The 23,256-nt window shown below is 44.3% G+C and overlaps 2 protein-coding genes across 3 annotated transcripts in view; one reads left to right on the top strand and one right to left on the bottom strand.

Annotated features, from left to right (window-relative positions):
- Positions 1 to 21,386, top strand: part of LOC139416167 (RAS guanyl-releasing protein 2-like) — a 76,024-nt gene extending 54,638 nt beyond the window's left edge. The window contains exons 10-18 of one of the 2 annotated variants that reach the window (XR_011635068.1): positions 3,100 to 3,180; positions 3,452 to 3,577; positions 3,781 to 3,896; positions 4,914 to 5,055; positions 7,417 to 7,453; positions 10,262 to 10,420; positions 16,886 to 16,948; positions 17,842 to 17,945; positions 18,263 to 21,386. Coding sequence is in view for 1 of the 2 variants with exons in the window: in XM_071164515.1 (XP_071020616.1) it covers positions 3,100 to 3,180; positions 3,452 to 3,577; positions 3,781 to 3,896; positions 4,914 to 5,055; positions 7,417 to 7,453; positions 10,262 to 10,420; positions 16,886 to 16,944 (720 nt within the window). In the remaining variant the exon portion in view is untranslated. The remainder of the gene's footprint in view (positions 1 to 3,099; positions 3,181 to 3,451; positions 3,578 to 3,780; positions 3,897 to 4,913; positions 5,056 to 7,416; positions 7,454 to 10,261; positions 10,421 to 16,885; positions 16,949 to 17,841; positions 17,946 to 18,262) is intronic. The other variant, XM_071164515.1, reaches the window with a different exon arrangement.
- Positions 1 to 23,256, bottom strand: part of LOC139416165 (alpha-kinase 1) — a 103,806-nt gene that overhangs the window by 68,151 nt on the left and 12,399 nt on the right. The gene's annotated exons all lie outside the window — the stretch shown is intronic.

The raw sequence follows: 23,256 nt of genomic DNA, 5'->3' as shown, positions 1-23,256 counted from the left end.
AAGCCTACTACTGTTGTGTTGTCTGCGAACTTGATGATTGAGTTGGAAGCGTGCTTGGCCAGGCAGTCATGGGTGAACAGGGAGTACAGGAGGGGGCTGAGCACGCACCCTCGTGGAGAGGGGGATTGTCACTCAAATTGAAGGAATAAGTTGAAAGTGTGAAGGATTTTTTGTTGTTGTTGTCATTGAAAGAATCTAGTGGGAGTCCAAGGATGGAGAGGGAGCTTGATGACTTAATATTCCCAATGACCTAATGCAAATTCTAATAGGTTCCAGGGGGAATCAAGAATGACTGACTACCTCCAAAAGCAATCAGATTTCTGCTAGTCTTATTGATAGCCAGGACTGTTCTCCTCTACCGTGAAATGACAAAGCTTCTTTGAAAAGGCATACACTGTTAGAATGTGATATTGCCATATAATTTCCTTTCCATTGAATGCCCTATCATTATGAGTCATGCGCAGTGCTTAATTTGTAAATCCGGAGGTGCCGGAACAAAAAGTGAGTAGGAGAGGGTTGTGGGGATCTCCGAGGTACCAGAACGAAGCATTGCATGTATATCATCACATTTGCGTAGTGGCATAGAGCAGCAGAGTAGAGGCGCTTACAGACATTTCACACTTCGGGAACATTTGCAGTAGCCTAGGGTGCTGGAAAAATGTGGCCTTTTTCTAAACATATTTCATGCAATTCTGCATCATTTTACATGACACTTTTTTAACACCGTACAAATTATCGGAATGACAGGCCTCTTTGACACTGACTGCCTCCCGAGTGGCTCAGTGGTCTAAGACACTGCATTGCAGTTGCTAGCTTTGCCACTAGAGATCTTGGTTCGAGTCCAGGCTCTGTCACAGCTGGCCGCGGCCAGGAGACCCATGGGGCGGCGCACAATTGACCCAGCGTCGCCCGGGTCAAGGGAGGGTTTGACCGGCAGCGATGTCCTTGTCCCATCGCACTCTAGCAACTCCTGCGGCGGGCCCGGACGCATACACGCTGACACGGTCGCCAGGTGTACGGTGTTTCCTCCGACACATTGGTGCGTCTGGCCTCCGGGTTAAGCGGCATTGTGTCAAGAAGCAGTGCGGCTTGGTTGGGTCGTGTTTCGGAGGACGCACGGCTCTCGACCTTCACCTCTCCCGAGTCCGTACGGGAGTTGCAGCGATGAGACAAGACTGTAACTACCAATTGGATACCACAAAATTGGGGAGAAAAGGCATAATATATATATATATATATATATATATATATATATATATATATATATATATATATATATATATATATATATATATATATATTAACAAAAGAAAAAAAGATTGAAACTGAGAATCTGAGATCAATATTAATGACCTTAAATCCATCAATAGCATAGGCCTAGTTGTGTGGAGAAGCACATTGTAGCCTACAATGTGAGGAGGAAATGAGTCTGCTTTCCAGTTTCACTGACTCGCCCAATGATGCTCAGCTTACTCACAGGTGATGGCTGATGTGTTTGTGCCAAAAGCCTATATTCCTCTCTTGTTTTACTTTGTAAAACAATTACTTCATCATTACTTTGTGAAATCACTTTGCAAAATGTGTTCTGGTACCTCGGAGCTCCCCAGCCCCCTCTCCCGCTCACTTTTTGTTCTGGCAACTCCCGATTTACAAATCAAGCACTGACTCATAGTGATAGGGAAATATTTGGAAGTTGATCAAATATTTTGGTAGCCTACAGCAGACAGACTAGTCTTCTCTTTTCAGCAGGAGCCGTTTGCTTTCCAACCTGTGTTTTTCCTTGCGATTTTGTATTTGAAATATTGAGAAAGGCCTGCTTTGTCTGCATTCTGTTCATTGACAGATTTGCCTCGCGTTCCTGACTGTAGGCGATGCCTAGTTATTGGGCTACACCCAATCCACAGCTAAATTATAGGCAGTCTGATGGTGTAGTAGGCTATTCGGACTTATTTAGTTTATTTCTGACAGACTGCAGTTATTTTATAACTTTGACAAATTTGATTTCCGATTTATCCCGGGTGCTGCAGTTCCTCCAGAACCCTTTCTGCGTCTATGATCCTATAAGGAAATACATTATGAAGTGCAACGCTGGAGAGATGAGAGTTGCAGAGTTGCAGTCTATCAGAGCAGAGAGAGGGAGAGAATACTGTAGAAAGGGAATCTCATTCTAATTCTGCGAGAGATAGAGTTGAGCTTCTCACACAGCCAGTGGGTCTCAAACAGGTTGTAATGTTGCTCAAACCATAAGCTCAGGCCGGTCCAACCCGAATATTCATACTATTATTATTATTCATATTATTATTATTATTCATATTATTATCATCGCTTTTATTCGAATTTTAACAAAATTTGAAAATGATTTTTCATGCCATGAGAGGTAGCGGATCTGTCAAAATAGGTTCCGGAATGAAATAGTCCAAAACGGAGATGGATCCTGTTCCGAATTATGAACTGGTCATGTGTCTGTTTTTAGCTATGACCCGATGGTGTACTGCTCTCGTTCTGGTTTGCGGAGTGAAAAGCTATTCTCTTTTTCTGGTTTGCACCTAATCTCTCTCGCTCTCTGTCGCGCGCTCTCTCTCGACTTCTTCCCCTCTTCTTTCTCTCGCTCGCTCTGAGAAACAGGAAATAACTTGACAGTCTTGACAATCATCTTATTCACTGACTTTCATACAGTTTATTCAACTTCAGGTTCGTTTGGATAGACGTTAGGAGATTGAGTTAAGCCAATGCGCTTGAAACCATGGCAATACGGTTCACCTTGGAGTAGCCTTCAAGTCTGCCAGTCCAATATTTTTCACCTACTTTATTATTAATTGATGACCTGTCCAAGGAAGGTGATTCCATGGTCCTTGATATGAGAGAATCACTATATAATTACTAACCCCATAGAATGTTGGTTATTCCACCTCGTTCTACGCATTTCAACTGAAAAGGAAGTAGCTCTGAGGTAAATGGGTAGTTTTAAAGTTTGGCTACTGCAAAGTAATAGTATACCTCTTAAAACAACAAGACCTTTTTATTTAATTTAATTTTGATCTCCTCTCCTCTGTTGTTATGGTATCCACATGCTATATTAATACAGTTACCATGTTGCAGGTGTCTCTGGACCAGTACCACACCGAGGAGGAGATCTACCAGCTGTCTCTACAGAGAGAGCCACGCAGTGCTAAACCAGCAGTGAGCGCTATGGGTCAATAGGAAACAAATGTGTCCTTATGGCCAATAAGAAGCCATTTAAAAAAAAATGTATTATATCTTGTAGATAGTTCATGTGTTTTTACAATTTAAATATGGAAGTCGATGTATTCTAATAGCTTATAGGAAACCAATGTGTTAATTTTCTCATGACATTTGAACACCCTTGCTCTCTCATGTTCAACTTTCCCTTTTATTGATTCTAGGAAGTCTCTGGAGAATTGATGCTCTTGTCTTCTCATTGGTCTGGCAGAACTCTGGCCCTGCCCCTGCCCCCGCTCCCGCCCCCAAGCCCTCTATGATTGACGAGTGGGCAGCGTCGGTGAAGCCCAAAGCAGACCCTGCGGTCATCAACAAACACATAGAGAAGATGGTGGACGTACGTTATGCTAGCTAAGGCTCTCTGTTTAGTTGAACCAACAAATTACAAGTTGTTGAAGGAACGTTATTGGCTTGGTACATAGTAGTTATCCTCTCCACTACCCTCTTATTAATAACAACAAGTCACAGGAATGACAACCATAGTACTCTTTGTTTTGAATGTCAGATATGTTGAAGTGATGTGTGTTTTCACGGTTACAGTCTGTCTTCAAGAACTTTGACACGGACGGGGATGGTCACATCTCCAGGGAGGAGTTTGAGATCATCAGGGACAACTTCCCCTACCTCAGCAAGTTTGGAGAACTGGACAAGAACCAGTGAGAGACAAAATTATCTTGGCAACTGCTACCATAGGCTACGTAGCAACAGTCACGTATAACTGATATTGTAACCATACTATGCGTAATAGTGTCACACAGATTAGGGAAGGAGACATTATGTTAATGTTCTCTTTCTCTCTGTCTGTCTGTGTGTCTCTCTCTCTCTGTCGCTGTCTCTCTCTGTCGCTGTCTCTCTCTGTCGCTGTCTCTCTCTGTCGCTGTCTCTCTCTGTCGCTGTCTCTCTCTGTCGCTGTCTCTCTCTGTCTCTGTCGCTGTCTCTCTCTGTCGCTGTCTCTCTCTGTCGCTGTCTCTCTCTCTGTCGCTGTCTCTCTCTCTGTCGCTGTCTCTCTCTCTGTCGCTGTCTCTCTCTCTGTCGCTGTCTCTCTCTCTGTCGCTGTCTCTCTCTCTGTCGCTGTCTCTCTCTCTGTCGCTGTCTCTCTCTCTGTCGCTGTCTCTCTCTCTGTCGCTGTCTCTCTCTCTCTGTCGCTGTCTCTCTCTCTCTGTCGCTGTCTCTCTCTCTCTGTCGCTGTCTCTCTCTCTCTGTCGCTGTCTCTCTCTCTCTGTCGCTGTCTCTCTCTCTCTGTCGCTGTCTCTCTCTCTCTGTCGCTGTCTCTCTCTCTCTGTCGCTGTCTCTCTCTCTCTGTCGCTGTCTCTCTCTCTCTGTCGCTGTCTCTCTCTCTCTGTCGCTGTCTCTCTCTCTCTGTCGCTGTCTCTCTCTCTCTGTCGCTGTCTCTCTCTCTCTGTCGCTGTCTCTCTCTCTCTGTCGCTGTGTCTCTCTCTGTCGCTGTGTCTCTCTCTCTGTGTGTGTCGCTGTGTCTCTCTCTCTGTGTGTGTCGCTGTGTCTCTCTCTCTGTGTGTCGCTGTGTCTCTCTCTCTGTGTGTCGCTGTGTCTCTGTGTGTCGCTGTGTCTCGGTCTCTGTGTGTCGCTGTGTCTCTCCCTCTCTGTGTCTGTGTCCCTGTGTGTCTGTCTGTCTCTCACTCTCTCTTTCTCATTCTCATTCTCTCACTCACCAGAGATGGGAAGATCAGCAGAGAGGAGATGATTGACTATTTCATGAAGGCCAGCTCTCTGCTCAACTGTAAGATGGGCTTCATCCACACCTTCACAGAGACCACCTACGTCAAGCCCACCTTTTGTGAACACTGCACTGGCTTTGTGAGTGCACTGTCAGTTTGACCATCTATAAATCCATCCTCACTCCTATGTACAACACAGATCCCTGCCTGAGTTAAATGGATTGATGAATTGATTGACAAAGGGATGCTTTTAATGCTGATATAGTCCCTTAGTCAAAATGGCTCTGGCTCTTTGAATACTCACTGCTATAGACTATTAGGTCCATATTCCCATACTATTCCCTGCTGTCTTTAAAAGTCATTTTTAAATGTATTGATTGAGGGACAGAATGGCGTGGATGGCTATGGTCACGTCTGGCCACCATGACTATGCAGCAATATTGTGGGAGTTCTAGACAAATACCTAATTACAACATTGGCACATTTTTATTTGACAAGGAAAAGACCCTTGACGTTAGAAACCCTGGCAAGAGGTCAGCAGGAAGTAGTCACCGTGCACATACAACCCAAGCAAAAATACAACACATTAAAGATCAATTGTAAAGGTAAATAAAATTGCCTTCCATCAGAGCTTGAAACTCAGCAAGCGATACCCTCTCCTCCTGTTCCAAAGTTTTTTTTGTTTTTTTGCGCAGCTGGCTCCAAGACAAAGGAGCATTATTAGGAGAATGATCCTTCTTCCCGTTTCAGTCCTGGTCTTTCGGAGCCGTGACAGATGGTAGCACCTGAGAACCGATACTAAGTGCCTGCGTTATTATTCGGCATCGTCATTGGGTCTGGTCTCAACCATGGCAATTATTTGGAGATACAGTTGATGGTAGTGAGATACTGGAGGTAATACAGCAGGCTCCTTGACAAGCCCTGTATTTCCCCCCCCCCCCCCACCCCTCCCTCCACATTGCTGTTTTTCATGTGGTGGTGAGAGGAGAGAGAGGTGTCAGAGGGCTTCAGAGGATCTCTGTTGTCTCACACAACGCCAGTGAGTCAGGGGGCTGTAATGAGGGCGAGAGTGTTGGCTTTGATACTGAACTGGGCGACAGCTCCTGAAATGGCACCAAAAACTCCTGACTGGTACAAAGACCGAGGGAAATGAGGTGCAACGCATTGAAAAACATACACCGTGACTCATACACACGTTCTCTCATCTTGCACACACACGTGTCCCCCCCCCCCCACACACACACTGCTGATTCACATGCCATTCAGAGAAAAATACTATGGAAAAATGGGGGGTGGGGGGGGGGGGGGGGGTTAGAAATGTGCAAAGCATTCCAGCTACTTCCTCTCTGCCTGCTTTCCTGTTGGCTTCGGGTCAAACATAATACCTAGGCTTCCAATTTTTCAGAGAGAACGCGGTGAGCAAAAAACAAGCTGCCCAGCACCATTTCTGAAGTTCAGTTGCCTTGGGTGACTCGGGCATAACTTCGTAACCCGACGTTGTTTTTAATGTCTCTCTTCTGACAGCCCCCCGCTGTCGTCTTATCACCTACTTAATGGAGCGAGAGCTTAAAGCTCTTGTGAATGGGTCTCTGTGCTCTCTGTGTCGTTCCAGCTGGGAGATGGAGGGTGCATCCATCATGGTATCCCATTCCCTATATTTTACCTGGGCCCTGGTCAAAAGTAGAGCACTACATAGGAACTGGGTTCCATTTGGTACACAGCCAGGGAGGGAGTGAGTGTTTGTTCTGCTCTGGGGGCTATAAGCTATACATGGGGCCAGCTGTAAGATTTGTGTTTAACGCTCTATTAGGCCATGTTTGTTGATATGAGACTTTGCCATGGGGACTCTCTCGAGGTCTTTTGTTCTTGGCGACTGGTGAGCGTTTTTGTAGTCCTCTATTGGTGTAGGAAAGGTGTAGTTTTTTGAAAGAAAAGGAATTCTCTTTGAACTTATGGCTGGTAAGTGTTTTGGTGGCATTGAGGCTCTCTGTCCGTGTGTGTGTGTGTGTGTGTAGGGTCAGGTTATTTTCTCGGTCCTCAGATCTCTGATGTGGCTGTGATCTCCTGGACAGGTCTTTCATGTCATTGTACCCCCGCGGTGGGCTCCTAGCGTCTGCTTGATCTCACCCCCCCCGTCCCACCCCCACCACCTCCTCCTTCCCAGTCTCTCCTCCACACCTCCCTCTGTTCCTGCACCTCCCCCTATCGTTCTTCCTCTCACGTTCTTGCTCTTTCTACCTCTAACGCTCGCTCTCTTTCGATCTGCCACTTCCTGTCCCTCGTTCTATTTCTACCTCACACTTTCTCTACTTCCCTCTTTCTTTCTACCTTGCTCCCTCTCCCCACGTCCACCTGTTTCTTCTCCGCATGTGTCATCCTCGTCTCTCTCTGATCCCTGTCACTCTGCCCTAATCGGTCACTAGACGTCCGGCCTTTGTCTCCATGTGCCAAGAATTTCACGAAGAGAAGTCACAAATAACTTCTCTCTCTTTCTCCCTAGATATGGGGCTTCTACAAACAGGGATACAAGTGTAAAGGTAAGATAATCAATACATTTAGCTAACTTGAATAGTTCAAATTGCTATGAAATAAAATAAAATTATAGATTCATCACCCGAACCAAAGGGGTCTTTGAGCTTCATGTCAACAGCGTGGAAGCCATGGTAAATATCTCAGACTACATTACAGTGGCAAGAAAAAGTATGTGAACCCTTTGGAAATACCTGGATTTCTGCATAAAATGGTCATAAAATTTGATCTGATCTTCATCTGGGTCACAACAATAGACAAACATAGTCCACTTAAACGAATAACACACAAACAATTATGCGTTTTCATGTCTTTATTGAACACACCGTGTCAACATTCACAGTGCAGGGTGGGAAAAGTATGTGAACCCTTGGATTTAATAACTGGTTGACCCTCCTCAGCAATAACCTCAACCAAACTTTTTCTGTGGTTGTGTATCAGACCTGCACAACGGTCAGGAGGAATTTTGGACCATTCCTCTTTACAAAACTGTTTCAGTTCAGCAATATTCTTGGGATGTCTGGTGTGAACTGCTCTCTTGAGGTCATGCCAAGCACCTCAATCGGGTTGAGGTCAGGACTCTGACTGGACCACTCCAGAAGGCGTATTTTCTTCTGTTGAAGCCATTCTGTTGATTTTACTTCTATGTTTTGGGTCGTTGTCCTGTTGCATCACTCAACTTCCATTGAGCTTCAATTGACAGACAGACAGCCTAACATTCTCCTGCAAAATGTCTTGATAAACTTGAGTTCATTTTTCTGTTGACGATAGCAAGCTGTCCAGGCCCTGAGGCAGCAAAGCAGCCCAAACCATGATGCTCCCTCCACCAGACTTTACAGTTTTGATGTTGCTGTGCTATGCCTTTTTTTTCTCCTCACATAGTGTTGTGTGTTCCTTCCAAACAACTCAACTGTAGTTTCATCTGTCCACAGAATACTTTGCCAGTAGCGCTGTGGAACATCCAGGTGCTCTTTTGCAAATTTCAGACGTGCAGCAATGTTTTTTTAGGACAGCCGTGGCTTCTTCCCTGGTGTCCTCCCATGAACACCATTCTTGTTTAGTGTTTAACGTATCGTAGACTCGTCAACAGAGATGTTAGCATGTTCCAGAGATTTATGTAAGTCTTTAGCTGACACTCTAGGATGCTTCTTAACCTCATTGAGCATTCTGCGCTGTGCTCTTGCAGTCATCTTTGCAGGATGGCCACTCCTAGAGAGAGTAGCAACATTGCTGAACTTACTCCATTTATAGACAATTTGTCTTACCACGGACTGATGAACATCAAGGCTTTCAGAGATACTTTTGTAACCCTTTCAGCTTTATGCAAGTTAACAATTATTGATCTTAGTTCTTCTGAGATCTCTTTTGTTCAAGGCAATGCTTCTTGTGAAAAGCAAACTTAAATTTTGTGAGTTTTTTTTTTGGGGCAAGGCAGCTCTAACCAACATCTTCAATCTCGTCTCATTGATTGGACTCCAATTAGCTTTTGGAAAAGTCATTAGCCTTGGGGTTCACATACTTTTTCCAACCCACACTGTGAATGTTTAAATGATGTATTCAATATAGACAAGACAAATACAGTAATTTGTGTTATTAGTTTAAGCACACTATGTTTGTCTATTGTTGGGACTTAGATGAAGATCAGATCAAATTTGATGACCAATTTGTGCAGAAATCCAGGTAATTCCAAAGGGTTCACATACTTTTTTTGCCACTGTACATTACCCCCTTACAGGGCTCCCTTTGAGAACACTTGAACAGAGCACACAGGATCATAAAATACACCTTTGTGGTTTGAGGGTCTCCGTCGCGCCACTGTTTTGTAGAAGCTGTCTCAAGGGTAGACACATTGTAGAAACATACAAGTCACATGCACAAACACACATGCACATGTCACACTCCCGCTAGCACCAACCCACAGTAGCATACACCTGAACTCTGTCTGCACAACGCTTGGTACTCAGTAGACTGTGTCTGTCTCTCAGCTGCATCCCAAATGGAACCCTGTTCCCTATGTAGTGCACTACTTTTGATCCGAGACCTATGGGCCCTAGTCAAGTGGTGCTCTACGTAGGGAATAGGGTGCAGTTTGGGATGCAACTTCAGTGTGTCTGCTCTACTCTGCCGAGTGCCTTAATGAGATGTGTGGAAGTCAATGAGAGGTCCCAGCCATTCATTTCCATTACCATTGTTAGCCCCAGTCGCCGAGTGGGAGAGACGATGGCGGCGGATAATTGAAATGAATTGGCTTGTCGCAGATGGTGTGTGTGTGTGTGTGTGTGTGTGTGTAGTCTGAATCAGTCTGGGTGTTGTAGACATTTATCGAATCTAACCTTCGCTGATGTGGACGTTTTACTGAGAGCGAGAGGTGTTTAGAAATCAATGAGTGAGTGAGTGCACGAATGGGAGAGTGTGTGTGAATGACTCTGAATCTCTTTCTCTGCCACCCTGGACATCCCTGCTCCCTCTTTCCTGCCTACTTCCAGAGTGTCCTTCATTGTCAGAGCTGTTGTCAGGGTCTGTCTGCATGGCCGTGTGTGTGTGTGTGTCAGTGTGCGTGTGCACTGTGTGTATGAGCACCTACCTCTCACCACTCGCTCTTCCCTTTGCCCCAATGTTTATTTTTGCACCCCTCCGTCTTTCTTAAACTTTGCCTCCCTCTCCTCCCCATCCCTGATCTCTCGACCCTCCTTTACTTCACACTCGTTCCCTCCAACTCTCTCGCCCTTCCCGTCTAAACCGGGCTTCTTCCCTCGTTCCTTCTCATCCTCCTCTCTCCCCATCTCGTTCTCGCTTTGTCTCCCTCCCTCGGACAGCTTGTGGAATTAACTGTCACAAGGCGTGTCAAGGTCGTCTGGCGGTGGAGTGTCGTAAACGGACCAAGAGCATTAGCCACGAGCACGCACCCTCTCTCCAGGCACGATCCTACAGCTTCCCCCCTCCGGCCAACAGCCCACCCAGCCTACAGAACACAGGTGAGAGACCCCGCCCCCCCCTTTTCAACCTCCAATCCGGTTCTACTAATACTATGTCCGCATCTCACCAGGATTCTTCAGATTTGGGGTCACTCAAGAACCGGTAGCATCATACTTCAGCCAGGTTGTCTTTACAGAAGGTTATGAGATGGAATGGTACAGTATGTTTTAGGGCTGACACCGATTAGTTGACAGATTAATTGTTTGAACGATAGGCTGTTGGTCAATGGAGATTTTGTTGTTGTTGTCGAGCAATAGCATTGTGTGTGTGTGTGAGATATACATACATACATACATACATACATACATACATACATACATACATACATACAGTACAATTATGTAGTAACCCAAAAAATATATTTTATATCATTCAAAGTAGCCACTCTTTGCCTTGATAACAGCTTTGCACAATGTTGGCATTCTCTCAACCAGCTTCACCTGGAATGCTTTTCCAAGAGTCTTGAAGGAGTTCTCACATATGCTGAACACTTGTTGGCTGCTTTTCTGTCACTCTGCGGTCCAACTCATCCCAAACCATCTCAGTTGGGTTGAGGTTGGGTGATTGTGGAGGCCAGGTCATCTGATGCAGCACTCCATCACTCTCCTTCTTGGTCAAATAGCCCTTACACAGCCTGGAGGTGTGTTAGGTCATTGTCCTGTTGAAAAACAGTTGACAGTGCCACTATGCGCAAACCTGATGGGATGGCGTATCGCTGCAGAATGCTGTGGTAGCCATGCTTGGTTATGTGTGCCGGGATGCTGGTCTGGTACAGTGTCATTGTTCCTTTTCCCATCTTAATCTTTTATTTTTATTGGCCAGTCTGAGATATGGCTTTTTCTTTGCAACTCTGCCTAGAAGGCCAGCATCCCGAAGTTGTCTCTTCGCTGTTGACGTTGAGACTGTGGCTTAATTCGTGTGAAAATATACGTTTGTGCCACTTAATTCATAGGAAAATAAAAAAAATTGGGGGGGGGGGGAAGAACTTATGAACAATTTTTTGTAAGTTATTGGAGCAATGCATTTTTGGGCAATGGTGCCATTTTTTTGTGTCCCACACTTATTTATATGAAAACAAACGTTAACATCCCAATATTGTTAATCAACCAGGTTGTCCCCGAAATACTTACGATATAATAGTAGCCTGACGTTTATTTTTTTTATTGATTCCAATGCTGTTTTCTATGCTTGTTTTCACTTAGCACCAGTATCCCAAAGTATTATATCAGATTGAGGGTTACCAGATTGGAGTAAAAAGCTGTATTTGTCTGTGTTTTTTGTGGTATCGATGAAGGAAACTGATTGGGGAATTGGGATACATTTTCATGATGGGAAACTAATTCATCAATAAATGTGGGGAAACAAAGACCTGCCAAAAAACAAAAAAAAAATGTTTTGGTTTAAATTCTCCTGGTGCACCTGCATGGGATTTGCAGCTATAACGAGTCTGGACTATGATCAATTAAGCCATATCAATGCAGTTAAACAGGTTCATGTAAAATAATGAATTATGTTGGCTTAGACTTATGGCACTTCCAAGGCCAGTTTCATGATGATTATTACGGCCGTGTCGATCATGTTATATACTTAGGCTATTGTAACGAGGCATATGCCAGCAATCGTCGGCCTACTGCATCTGCCCAGAGGAATACTAGGCTTTTGATGGCAATGGCCGTTAGAGCTGATTTTGCCACTCATGAGCCCTGGTTAGAGTCTACAACAGGGACTCTAACCAGGGAACCAGCAGAAGATAGTGCAAGCTTCATTGGTAGCAGTGTTGGGATATGATCTAGTGGTGGGAAGCATTCTGTTTTTCAACATTGTGTTGGGCGTAATTGCATTGATATATCTAGTGAACGATGGATAAGCAACAATGGGCGTGACAGATGGAAGTAGCCACTACAGGTGTGACCAAGCCTTACGTCAAAGTTCCTTGACGCTGAATGGAAAGTGCATTGCCCTGGCCAGTTATTCAGAAGTAAAATCCTCTGTGGCGGTCTCAATTACATAAGTTAACTTACCAGTAATGTGAATCACACTTGATCCATCCGGTTATCGAATGAGATGGATGATGGATTTTCGACGGCCTAGAATCGAGGTCTTTCCCAGGTCATGGAGGGCGAAGCAAGGCCCCTCTTGGTTCTCATTGGCGAGACTGAACTCAAGTTAGTGGTTACGGTGCATTCGGAAAGTATTCAGACCCCTTCACTTTCCCCACATTTTGTTACGTTACAGCCTTATTCTACAATGGATTAAATAAAAAATGCCCCATAATGACAAAGTGAAAACTGGTTTTATTTATAAAAAAAAAACAAAAAACAGATACCTTATTTACACAAGTATTCAGACCCTTTGCTATGAGACTCAAAATTGAGCTCAGATGCATATTAGAGTCCACCTATGGTAAATTCAATTGATTGGACATGATTTGGAAGTCACCTATCTATTTAAGGTCCCACAGTTGACAGTGAATGTCAGAGCAAAAACCAAGCCATGAGGTCGAAGGAATTGTCCGTTAAGCTCAGATACAGGATTGTGTCGAGGCACAGATCTGGGGAATGATACCAAAACATTTCTGCAGCATTGAAGGTCCCCAAGAAGACAGTGGCCTCCATCATTCTTAAATGGAAAAAGTTTGGAACGACCAAGACTCTTCCTGAGCAATTGGGGTATAAAGGCCTTGGTCAGGGAGGTGACCATGAACCCAGTGGTCACTCTGACAGAGCTCCAGAGTTCCTCTGTGGAGATGAGAGAACCTTCCAGAAGAACAACCATCTCTGCAGCACTCCACCAATCAGGCCTCCATGGTAGAGTGGCCAGACAGAAGCCAATCCTCAGTTAAAGGCACATGACAGCCCGCTTGGAGATTGCCAAAAGGCATCTAAAGGTCTCTTACCATAAGAAACAAGATTCTCTTGTCTGATGAAACCAAGATTGAACTCTTTGGCCTGAATTCCAAGCATCACGTCTGGAGGAAACCTGGCACCATCCCTACGGTGAAGCATGGTGGTGACAGCATCATGCTGTGGGGATGTTTTTCAGCGGCAGGATCGAGAGAAAGATGAACGGAGTAGAGTTCAAGGATTTCTCTGATGAAAACCTGCTCCAGAGCGCTCAGGACCTCAGACTGGGGTGAAGGTTCACCTTCCAACAGGACAACAACCATAAGCACACAGCCAAGACAATGCAGGAGTAGCTTCGGGACAAGTCTCTTTGTCCTTGAAGGGCCCAGCCATCTGATCGAACATCTCTGGAGAGACCTGAAAATAGCTGTGCAGCGACACTCCCCATCCAACCTGACAGAGCTTGAGAGGATCTGCAGAGAAGAATGAGAGAAACTCCCCAAATACAGGTGTGGCAAGCTTGTATCATCATACCCAAGAAGACTCGAGGCTGCAATCGCTGCCAAATGTGCTTTAACAAAGTACTGTGTAAAGGGTCTGAATACTTATGTAAATGTCATATTTCATTTTTTTTATTTATAATACATTTGCAAAAAATTCTAAACCTGTTTTTGCTTTGTCATTATGGGGTATTGTGTGTAGATTGATGAAGAATAAAACCAGTTTAATCCATTTTCCAACGTGGAAAAAGTCAGTGATCTGAATACTGCACTGTATATGTCAGACTGTCTTATTGCTGCTGACATTGCCCATCATGTATTGCGCTAACTTTCAAAAGATTGTTCTGAAGTTTGCCCCCAAAAGTATTTTCCTGTGAATTAAGTCACAGAAAAGTGTGTCTTTTTACACAAATTAAGGCACAAAAACACACAGGAAATCTGCTGAAATGCTTTTTGTACATATTTGCATGAATTCAGTGTGGGATCGTGTTTACCATTAGCATGTAGATCAAATGATTGACAAAGGAATCATCAAACAAAACTACCCATTCTGCCATGCTGCCTTTTCAATGCGTTCTGTGTCTCTCTTTGCACTGTCTCCACCAATAGTTGTGCAAAAAGAGAGCCAGTAGACTGTATAGCAGGTAACCATGGCCACTGACACTTGCTCTCTCCCTTTTGCGCTTCCTCGCTCTCTTCCTCGCTCGCTCTTCCTCCCGCACGCTCGCTCTTTCTCTCTAGCGTTCTTTCTCTCTCGCTCTCTTTCTTCTCTAGTGCTCTTTCTTTCTCTCTCTCGCTCTCTTTCTTCTCTCGAGCTCTTTCTTTCTCTCTCTCTCGAGCTCTCTTTCTTCCCCTCTCGCTCTCTCTCTTCTCTCGCTCTCTCTCTTCTCATGCTCTCTCTTTCTTCTCTCGCTCTCGCTCTCTTTCTTCTCTCGCTCTCTTCTCTCGCTCTCTTTCTTCTCTCTCTCTTTCTGCTCTCGCTCTCTCTTTCTTCCCCTCGCTCTCTCTTTCTTCCCCTCTCGCTCTCTCTCTTCTCTCGCTCTCTTTCTTCCCCTCTCGCTCTCTCTTCTCTCGCTCTCTCTCTTCCCCTCTCGCTCTCTCTTCTCTCGCTCTCGCTCTTTCTCTCTCGCTCTCTCTTCTCTCGCTCTCTCTTCTCTCGCTCTCTCTTCTCTCGCTCTCGCTCTTTCTCTCTCGCTCTTTCTCTCTCGCTCTTTCTCTCTCGCTCTTTCTCTCTCGCTCTTTCTCGCTCGCTCTTTCTCGCTCGCTCTTTCTCGCTCGCTCTTTCTCGCTCGCTCTTTCTCGCTCGCTCTTTCTCGCTCGCTCTTTCTTTCCCTCTCGCTCGCTCTTTCTTTCCCTCTCGCTCGCTCTTTCTTTCCCTCTCGCTCGCTCTTTCTTTCCCTCTCGCTCGCTCTTTCTTTCCCTCTCGCTCGCTCTTTCTTTCCCTCTCGCTCGCTCTTTCTTTCCCTCTCGCTCGCTCTTTCTTTCCCGCTCGCTCGCTCTTTCTTTCCCGCTCGCTCGCTCTTTCTTTCCCGCTCGCTCGCTCTTTCGCTCTCTTTCTTTCCCTCTCGCTCTCTTTCTTTCCCTCTCGCTCTCTTTCTTTCCCTCGCGCTCTCTTTCTTTCCCTCGCGCGCTCTCTCTCTTTCTCTCTCTTTCTCCCTCTCTTTCTCTCTCTTTCTCCCTCTCGCGCTCGCTCGCTCTTTCTCCCTCTCGCGCTCGCTCGCTCTTTCCCCCTCTCGCGCTCGCTTGCTATTTCCCCCTCTCGTGCTCGCTTGCTCTTTCCCCATCTCTCGCTCTTTCCCCCTCTCTCGCTCTTTCCCCCTCTCTCGCTCTTTCCCCCTCTCTCGCTCTTTCCCCCTCTCTCGCTCTTTCCCCATCTCTCGCTCTTTCCCCCTCTCTCGCTCTTTCCCCCTCTCTCGCTCTTTCCCCATCTCTCGCTCTTTCCCCATCTCTTGCTCTTTCCCCCTCTCTCGCTCTTTCCCCATCTCTCGCTCTTTCCCCCTCTCTCGCTCTTTCCCCATCTCTCGCTCTTTCCCCATCTCTCGCTCTTTCCCCCTCTCTCGCTCTTTCCCCCTCTCTCGCTCTTTCCCCCTCTCTCGCTCTTTCCCCATCTCTCGCTCTTTCCCCCTCTCTCGCTCTTTCCCCCTCTCTCGCTCTTTCCCCCTCTCTCGCTCTTTCCCCCTCTCTCGCTCTTTCCCCATCTCTCGCTCTTTCCCCCTCTCTCGCTCTTTCCCCCTCTCTCGCTCTTTCCCCCTCTCTCGCTCTTTCCCCCTCTCTCGCTCTTTCCCCCTCTCTCGCTCTTTCCCCCTCTCTCGCTCTTTCCCCATCTCTCGCTCTTTCCCCCTCTCTCGCTCTTTCCCCCTCTCTCGCTCTTTCCCCATCTCTCGCTCTTTCCCCATCTCTCGCTCTTTCCCCCTCTCTCGCTCTTTCCCCATCTCTCGCTCTTTCCCCCTCTCTCGCTCTTTCCCCATCTCTCGCTCTTTCCCCATCTCTCGCTCTTTCCCCCTCTCTCGCTCTTTCCCCCTCTCTCGCTCTTTCCCCCTCTCTCGCTCTTTCCCCATCTCTTGCTCTTTCCCCCTCTCTCGCTCTTTCCCCCTCTCTCGCTCTTTCCCCCTCTCTCGCTCTTTCCCCCTCTCTCGCTCTTTCCCCCTCTCTCGCTCTTTCCCCCTCTCGCTCTTTCCCCCTCTCTCGCTCTTTCCCCCTCTCTCGCTCTTTCCCCCTCTCTCGCTCTTTCCCCCTCTCTCGCTCTTTCCCCCTCTCTCGCTCTTTCCCCCTCTCTCGCTCTTTCCCCCTCTCTCGCTCTTTCCCCCTCCCTCGCTCTTTCCCCCTCTCTCGCTCTTTCCCCCTCTCTCTTTTTGTTTGGTAATAATTTAGTTGGACCAGATTTTCTGAGTGCTGTCCTGAGGCTTTGTTGGGTTGGTGGTGGATAATGAACTTAGCCTCAGGACCAGCTGGATGAGGGGACTTTGTCTATCATCTCTTGGCATTTCAGGGCTTTGTAGTGGTAGGCGGTCTCTTGTTTTTAGGTGGTTATAGAATTTGATGCCTTGTTTTGGGGTATTAATTAGTAATGGATATTGGCCTGCCTGCATTATTCATATTTTTCTCCCTCCTTCTCACTCAGTGATTGTAGAGGAAGACCTAGAGGCTGTGGAGGAAGGAATGTTTGATATCCATCTATAACCAGGTGAGAAGGAAATGGTTTCCTCTTCCCTAACTTACCCCAATACGCCTGGCCTGTGATGTATGCAGTGCATTCGGAAAGTATTCAGACCCCTTCACTTTTTCCACATTTTGTTACGTTACAGCCTTATTCTAAAATAGATTCAATCCCCCCCCCCCCGTAAATCTACACACCCCATAATGACAAAGCAAAAATGGGTTTAAACATTTTAGCAAATGTTTTTATATTTATAAGTCGGAAGTTTACATACACTTAGGTTGGAGTCATTAAAACTTGTTTTTCAACCATTCCACAAATTTCTTGTTAACAAACTATAGTTTTTGCAAGTCGGTTAGGACATCTACTTTGTGCATGACACAAGTCATTTTTCCAATAAACTGTTTACAGACAGATTTATTTCACTTATAATTCACTGTGTCACCCAAGTGGGCTGTCATGTGCCTTTTTACTGAGGAGTGACTTCTACTATAAAGGCCTGGTTAGTGGAATTCTGCAGAGATGGTTGTCCTTCTGGAAGGTTCTCCCATCTCCACAGAGGAACTCTGGCGCTCTGTCAGAGTGACCATCGGGTTCTTGGCCACCTCCCTGACCAAGGCCTTTCTCCCCCGATTGCTCAGTTAGGCCAGCTCTAGGAATAGTCTTGGTGATTACAAACTTCTTCCATTTAAGAATGATGGAGGGCACTGTGTGCTTGGTGACCTTCAATGATGCAGAAGTTGTTTAGTACCCTTTCCCCAGATCTGTGCCTCGACACAATCCTGTATCGGAGCTCTGCGGACAATTCCTTCAACCTCATGGCTTGGTTTTTGCTCTGACATGCACTGCCAACTGTGGGACCTGATATAGACAGGTGTGTGTCTTTCCAAATCATGTCCAATCAATTGAATTTACCACAGGTGGACTCCAATCAAGTTGTAGAAACATCTCAAGGATGATCAATGGAAACAGGATGCACCTGAGCTCAATTTCAGGTCTCATAACAAAGGGTCTGAATACTTATGTAAGTAAGGTGTTTTTATTTTTAGTACATTTGCAAAAAAATCGAATCTGTTTTCACTTTTTCAAGAGGTAGATTGAAGAGTCTGTTTCTGATTGAAAAGTCTGTAAAATAACAATGTGGAAAAAGTGAAGGGGACTGAATACTTTCCAAATGCACTGTACCTTCAGCCGTTCTGTAATTACTAAAATGGTCAAACTTTGTCGGCCCACTAGCCAATGACTTAAGTTGCCTAATGTGATTTCAATGAACAATCATTTGGAGTTTTCAAGTACCGGTAGTCAGATTGAATGACTCTTCTCTTTTGATTACTTTCCTAGAAGTCTGCATTCAGCCTAACACAGCTGGGAGGAAACAACAGAAGATGTGAGCCAGAAGCATAGCCTACTATGGCGACCTTATTGCCGGAGTCTGTTCAGAAGGGTGCAATCTGTCATCTAGAACAGACACGATTCCCTCTTCTATATGACAGACAATCATATCTCCTCTACGTAATGGATTTCTGAGTCTGAACATTGCATGTAGAAATGTAATGAATAGAGCAGACACGATTCCCTCTTCTTTGACAGACAATCATGTCTGCTCTCTTCATTCCATTTCTATTTCCAACGTTCAGACTGTCTCGGATAGAAATCCATTATGTAGAGCAGATAAGATTGTCTGTTGTGTAGAAGAGGGACTGGTGTAAGCTCTTCATTCCATTTCTATCTGCAATGTTCAGCGTGTTTCACATCACTGACTGAACACCCCCGGTGAGACTTCCAGAGAGAGAAGAAATTGCACTGAACCCAACACAGGATACAGACATGCTGTCACATCGTGGACAAAAACTGCAACTGCATATCTTCAAGCACTCAATACTTCTTCCTCTGTGTATCTCAACTCCCTTTAAACAAGTGAATGTGATTTTTGACGAGAATATCTTTCTATGTTAAATCTGCATTTTAGATTCTGGATATGGGCCCATGTTTTCATCTCTTACATAGTTTTAAGCACTGAATATAGAAAAAAATCCACATAATTGTATTTTCAGGGTAGAGATGTCATTGGGTTAGTGTAATGTTATTGCCTCCAAGTTTCAGTGGTGTTGTGTTTTCAGTGCATTTAGCTGTACATTATTCTAAATTACTAACCTAAATGTCTCTCCAAAATACAAGAGGTGCTGTTGTTGCCAAGAAAGAATGTATAGGCTAGATGCCACCCGGACTTCCGTCTTTCTGAGAAAGCTTTGTTTTTGTCTTAGTAGTTTGTCCTCTTGTTGATTTTAGTGAATGGTATGAGAGAAATTTCAAACACCCATGTGTTCGTTGTCCGAGATGAAATGTTTCAGCTCCCGATCTAACTGTTGACTGCGTTCCTGGATTGGGAATCTCACTTGGCGCTATCTCGACAGCAACAATATCAACGACCCAAATGGACTGTGGGAAAACTCCAGAATTGGAGTATTATTTGAATGCTGACGTATTTCCCGCCCTCCTGTTACCTGAATATTAATGACTGTTCTATGGTAATTTGACTGTGGTGCGTATGTGGTTATTATGGTCTGTCTCGGTGCATGGGCCACTGTACCTTTCCTCTCTGTAACTTTGGATGTAGTTTGAAACCGTGAATATTATATATCGTCCTGAGATTTGAACTCTATTTTATGAGACATGTTAAAGACTGTATTTTATCCTCCTGAGACCCAGTAAAAAAAAAGGGGATGGAAAAAGGGGTGTTTTGTTTGAACAAATATGATTTGTTATTTGATGTGCACTGTAGTGGATATAAGCGGGTGATAGTAAATATGGAACAGTACAGTAAGTGAAGAGCATAGTTGATGTCCACTACAGAGGACTTTAATGAACACGCTCTTATTGTTTCTTCTTTTTTTTTTAACCAAGGAGAGAAAGTTGCATGTGATATCATTGAAACTCCCATAACGTCCTCTCAAAGGTAGAACAGCACATAAAGTAACTGACCCGTGATTCCAGATTTGTATGAAATGTGACCTATGATTAATTACAATATGAGTCAAATAGTTTACCTTAAAAAAAAAAATGTAATTAAGTATGTTTAAAATAAGCTTTTCTGTGTTTGAATGGTGTGGCCGTTTACCCGGTCATAAAAAAAAAAATATGATGAACATAGGTCGCTGATTGGCCAGCTCATCTTCCGCTGGAGTATGACAATCATAAGCTGAGGAAATAACATGCATTTAATTTTTTTTTTTTTTTTTTTACAATTTATGCTTTGGCTACATAGGAGTATAGGACAAGTCAACTACATTATTTGGGTTTGAGTTAACAGAATATGAACTTTTAAATGTTTTTTAACATGTATGGCCTCCGAGATAAGGACCAACAATTAATGTCCATTAAGAGTGGATAAAAATGAATTGCTGGGCATTAGGAGGATATCCAATATGCTTCTGATTCCATCGAGGTGATCCACTCTTGCCAAATGTATTTTCTGTGTATTTTTATGTAGCACGCATATATATCTTCTTTTTTTATGGCAATATGAAATCCTATAGGCGAGTGTCCTAAATGTAGTAGTTTGGGGTCTATAAGAGCCCTACAGTGGAGGTGTCATAAAAAACCCATAAAACCTAGCGGTCAACAGAGAAATGTGTTTTTCTGCCATACAATTTTTCCCAAAGGTGATTTCAGAAACACTTCAAATAAGGGTCAGGTTTCGTGTAGACTTACCCTGGCGTGACGTGTTGATAACCACATAAAGAAATGTAGCCAATGTATTCATTACTAAATGTTAGCTAACATTAGATAGTTCATCCAGAGATTTTGACCTTTGCCATGATTCGGCAGTCTTGTTCAGATAATCATGGCCTTGTAGTTCTTTTAATGATAGCCACATTAGCAGCTAATTAGCATTTCATTTTTTGGGGAGTAAATACAGGTGAATATTTTTTATAAAAGTCACCTTGTCCTAGAGAGATTTACACGGTTGTCAAAACGTCACGCCAGGGTAAGCCTCCACGAAACACAGACCTTAATTGAAGTGTTTTTAAAATACCCTTTGGGAGAAATGAATGGTGGAAAAACAATTGGAACCATTAACCTGTTTGACTGCTAGGTTTTATGGGTATTATGACTCATACCCTCTGAGGAATACGAGTTTGAGTCCCCCATTGTCGGCTGCTTTGTACCTTTGAATGAAGTTCTTCCTCTGAATGGCTTTCATCAATACTGAATAGTATATCCTGCTTCCTTCCACAAAACCAAACTTCCAACCTGCCCTTGTCAGTCTGTCCTGGACAAGGTTCTCAATTGTTACCGTAAGTGAATGAATGAACACTTTAAACTGATATCATGTAAGTCATTCTTTGGATATATATCAGCTTTTTCTTAGTGTTAAATGCGGAATGCATTGCTATACTATGTTTTAAATAAGGATTTACAACATGACTAGCAGCACTGCTACCCAATAAAGCATTGTCTCTTTCTCTCTGTGTGTGTGTGTGTATGTGTGTGTGTGTGTGTTGGGACTCAAACATAATTCTTGTCGAAAGTTCAGATCCAACACACATTTTTTACCGTATTGTACTATCGAGATACGATGCCCAGTATTGGAATTCTTACACAGCCAGATTCAATGTATTCTCTAATTACCCAAGAAATTAAGTCAACAGCTATTTGAATGCTCCGTTTTCATCTCACATGTTGGTCCAATAGAGTATTGATTTCTTTTGTAGCTATATTCATCTTTACACAGGCTTAAATTCCATTCCAATGCTATTATATTTCCTATTTCTAAACGCTCTCATGTGGGATGAGAAGAGAGTTCTCTTCACCTTGCGCTATCGGGGATCTGTGTGAGTGCGTTTCTTTATTGATTGAGTGGGGAGGTTTCACTTATTTTCTTAGCTGGGTGTAATTACATCAGCAGAGTTGTTAAGGACTGTCTGAACAGATGGTTGTACTGGCCTTAGACACACACACACACACACACCTGCTTCGACACCTAGACTCAACTCTTACAAATGCATACCGTAAGTTATATAGTGATCTGATTACATCACGGCGCTGCTGTTGTGATTTTGTCAGACAAAACAAAGGTTAAAAAGTCTGAAGAGAAACCAAGCACAGTAGTTAGACGTTTGGTTTTGTTTTCCTTCCAATGCTTAGATACTTAAAGGGATCGTGAGAGATTTAAGCAATTAAGCCCTTTTTCTACATTCTAACTCACGGAAGTCTACCAGAACAACTGGGACTAGGCCCGTTATTGTTACTTTCCACTCAGCTACATAAAACCCCAGCCTGATAACAGTCATTTAGATGTGGCCCTGAGTGATATTGATCTCAATAGACTGAAATGAAGGAAATCTAATAGCGGCACGGCTAATTACGTTGTAATGAAGGCTGCAGGAAATAGCCTTTCGTTGTTAGCCAATTTCCCTCGGCGACCTTGATGTGAAAGAATTCTAAGCTCTTTGAGAAGACTGGTTCAATAGAACAAGCACAGGTAAGTAATAAGCCCAGTTGATATTCAGGCTACCATGTTTTAGGACTTTGGCGTCCATATTAGGACAGCCTTGCATGCTTTCTAGAACGGGCACACACGGTGCCATATTGCGCATGTTGATTTTGTCCATCCACACCAGATGCGATCAGAACATGCAGATTGAAATATCAGAACGAACTCTCAACCAACTATATTCATTTGGGGACAGGTCGAAACACATAAAACATTCATGGACATTTAGCTAGCTAGCTTGCTGTTGCTAGCTTATTTGTTCTAGGGTATAAACATTGGGTTGATATTTTACCTGAAATGCACAAGGCCCTTTTTTCTGGATCTTTGTAGAATTTTGACCCATTTTGAATCACACAAAATAGTGTGTTTCTCTACTCTGACAATCAATCCGCAGATAAAAAGCGAAACCTAGTTATTTTCTAGTAATCGCGCCTCTCTGGTCTTCTTTTTCTTCTGTGGACTTTATATGGGGGTTGGCAACCATCTTTAAGGTGCTTTACCACCCCCAACTGGACTGGGGTTAATCTTTCAGTCACCCACGTGGGTATATGCTCCTAAAAAACAATGAGGAGATAGGAGAGGCGGGCTATGCTGATGCTTGGTGTCGCACGCTAGCTGTTTGGATGTAATTATTGAATAACATGTATGTGTACATTTATTTTGCAACACTCACCCATGCTTCGCGAGCGGTGTGGTCAGCATGTTAGTCTTAACGGGAGTTGAAGCTGTCCTAACCTTATTGGCCCTATTTTGATGTGCAGTGCACTTTAGACCTGGGTCAAATGCTTAAGCTGGACTTGATTTAGTTTGCCCATTATGGAAACATTGGAATATTCCA

The sequence above is a fragment of the Oncorhynchus clarkii genome, chromosome 9 (assembly GCF_045791955.1).
Source record: "Oncorhynchus clarkii lewisi isolate Uvic-CL-2024 chromosome 9, UVic_Ocla_1.0, whole genome shotgun sequence".
Lineage (NCBI taxonomy): Eukaryota > Metazoa > Chordata > Actinopteri > Salmoniformes > Salmonidae > Oncorhynchus > Oncorhynchus clarkii.
Note: the sequence above shows the minus strand (reverse complement) of the source record. Positions and strands in the feature narration are given on the sequence as shown.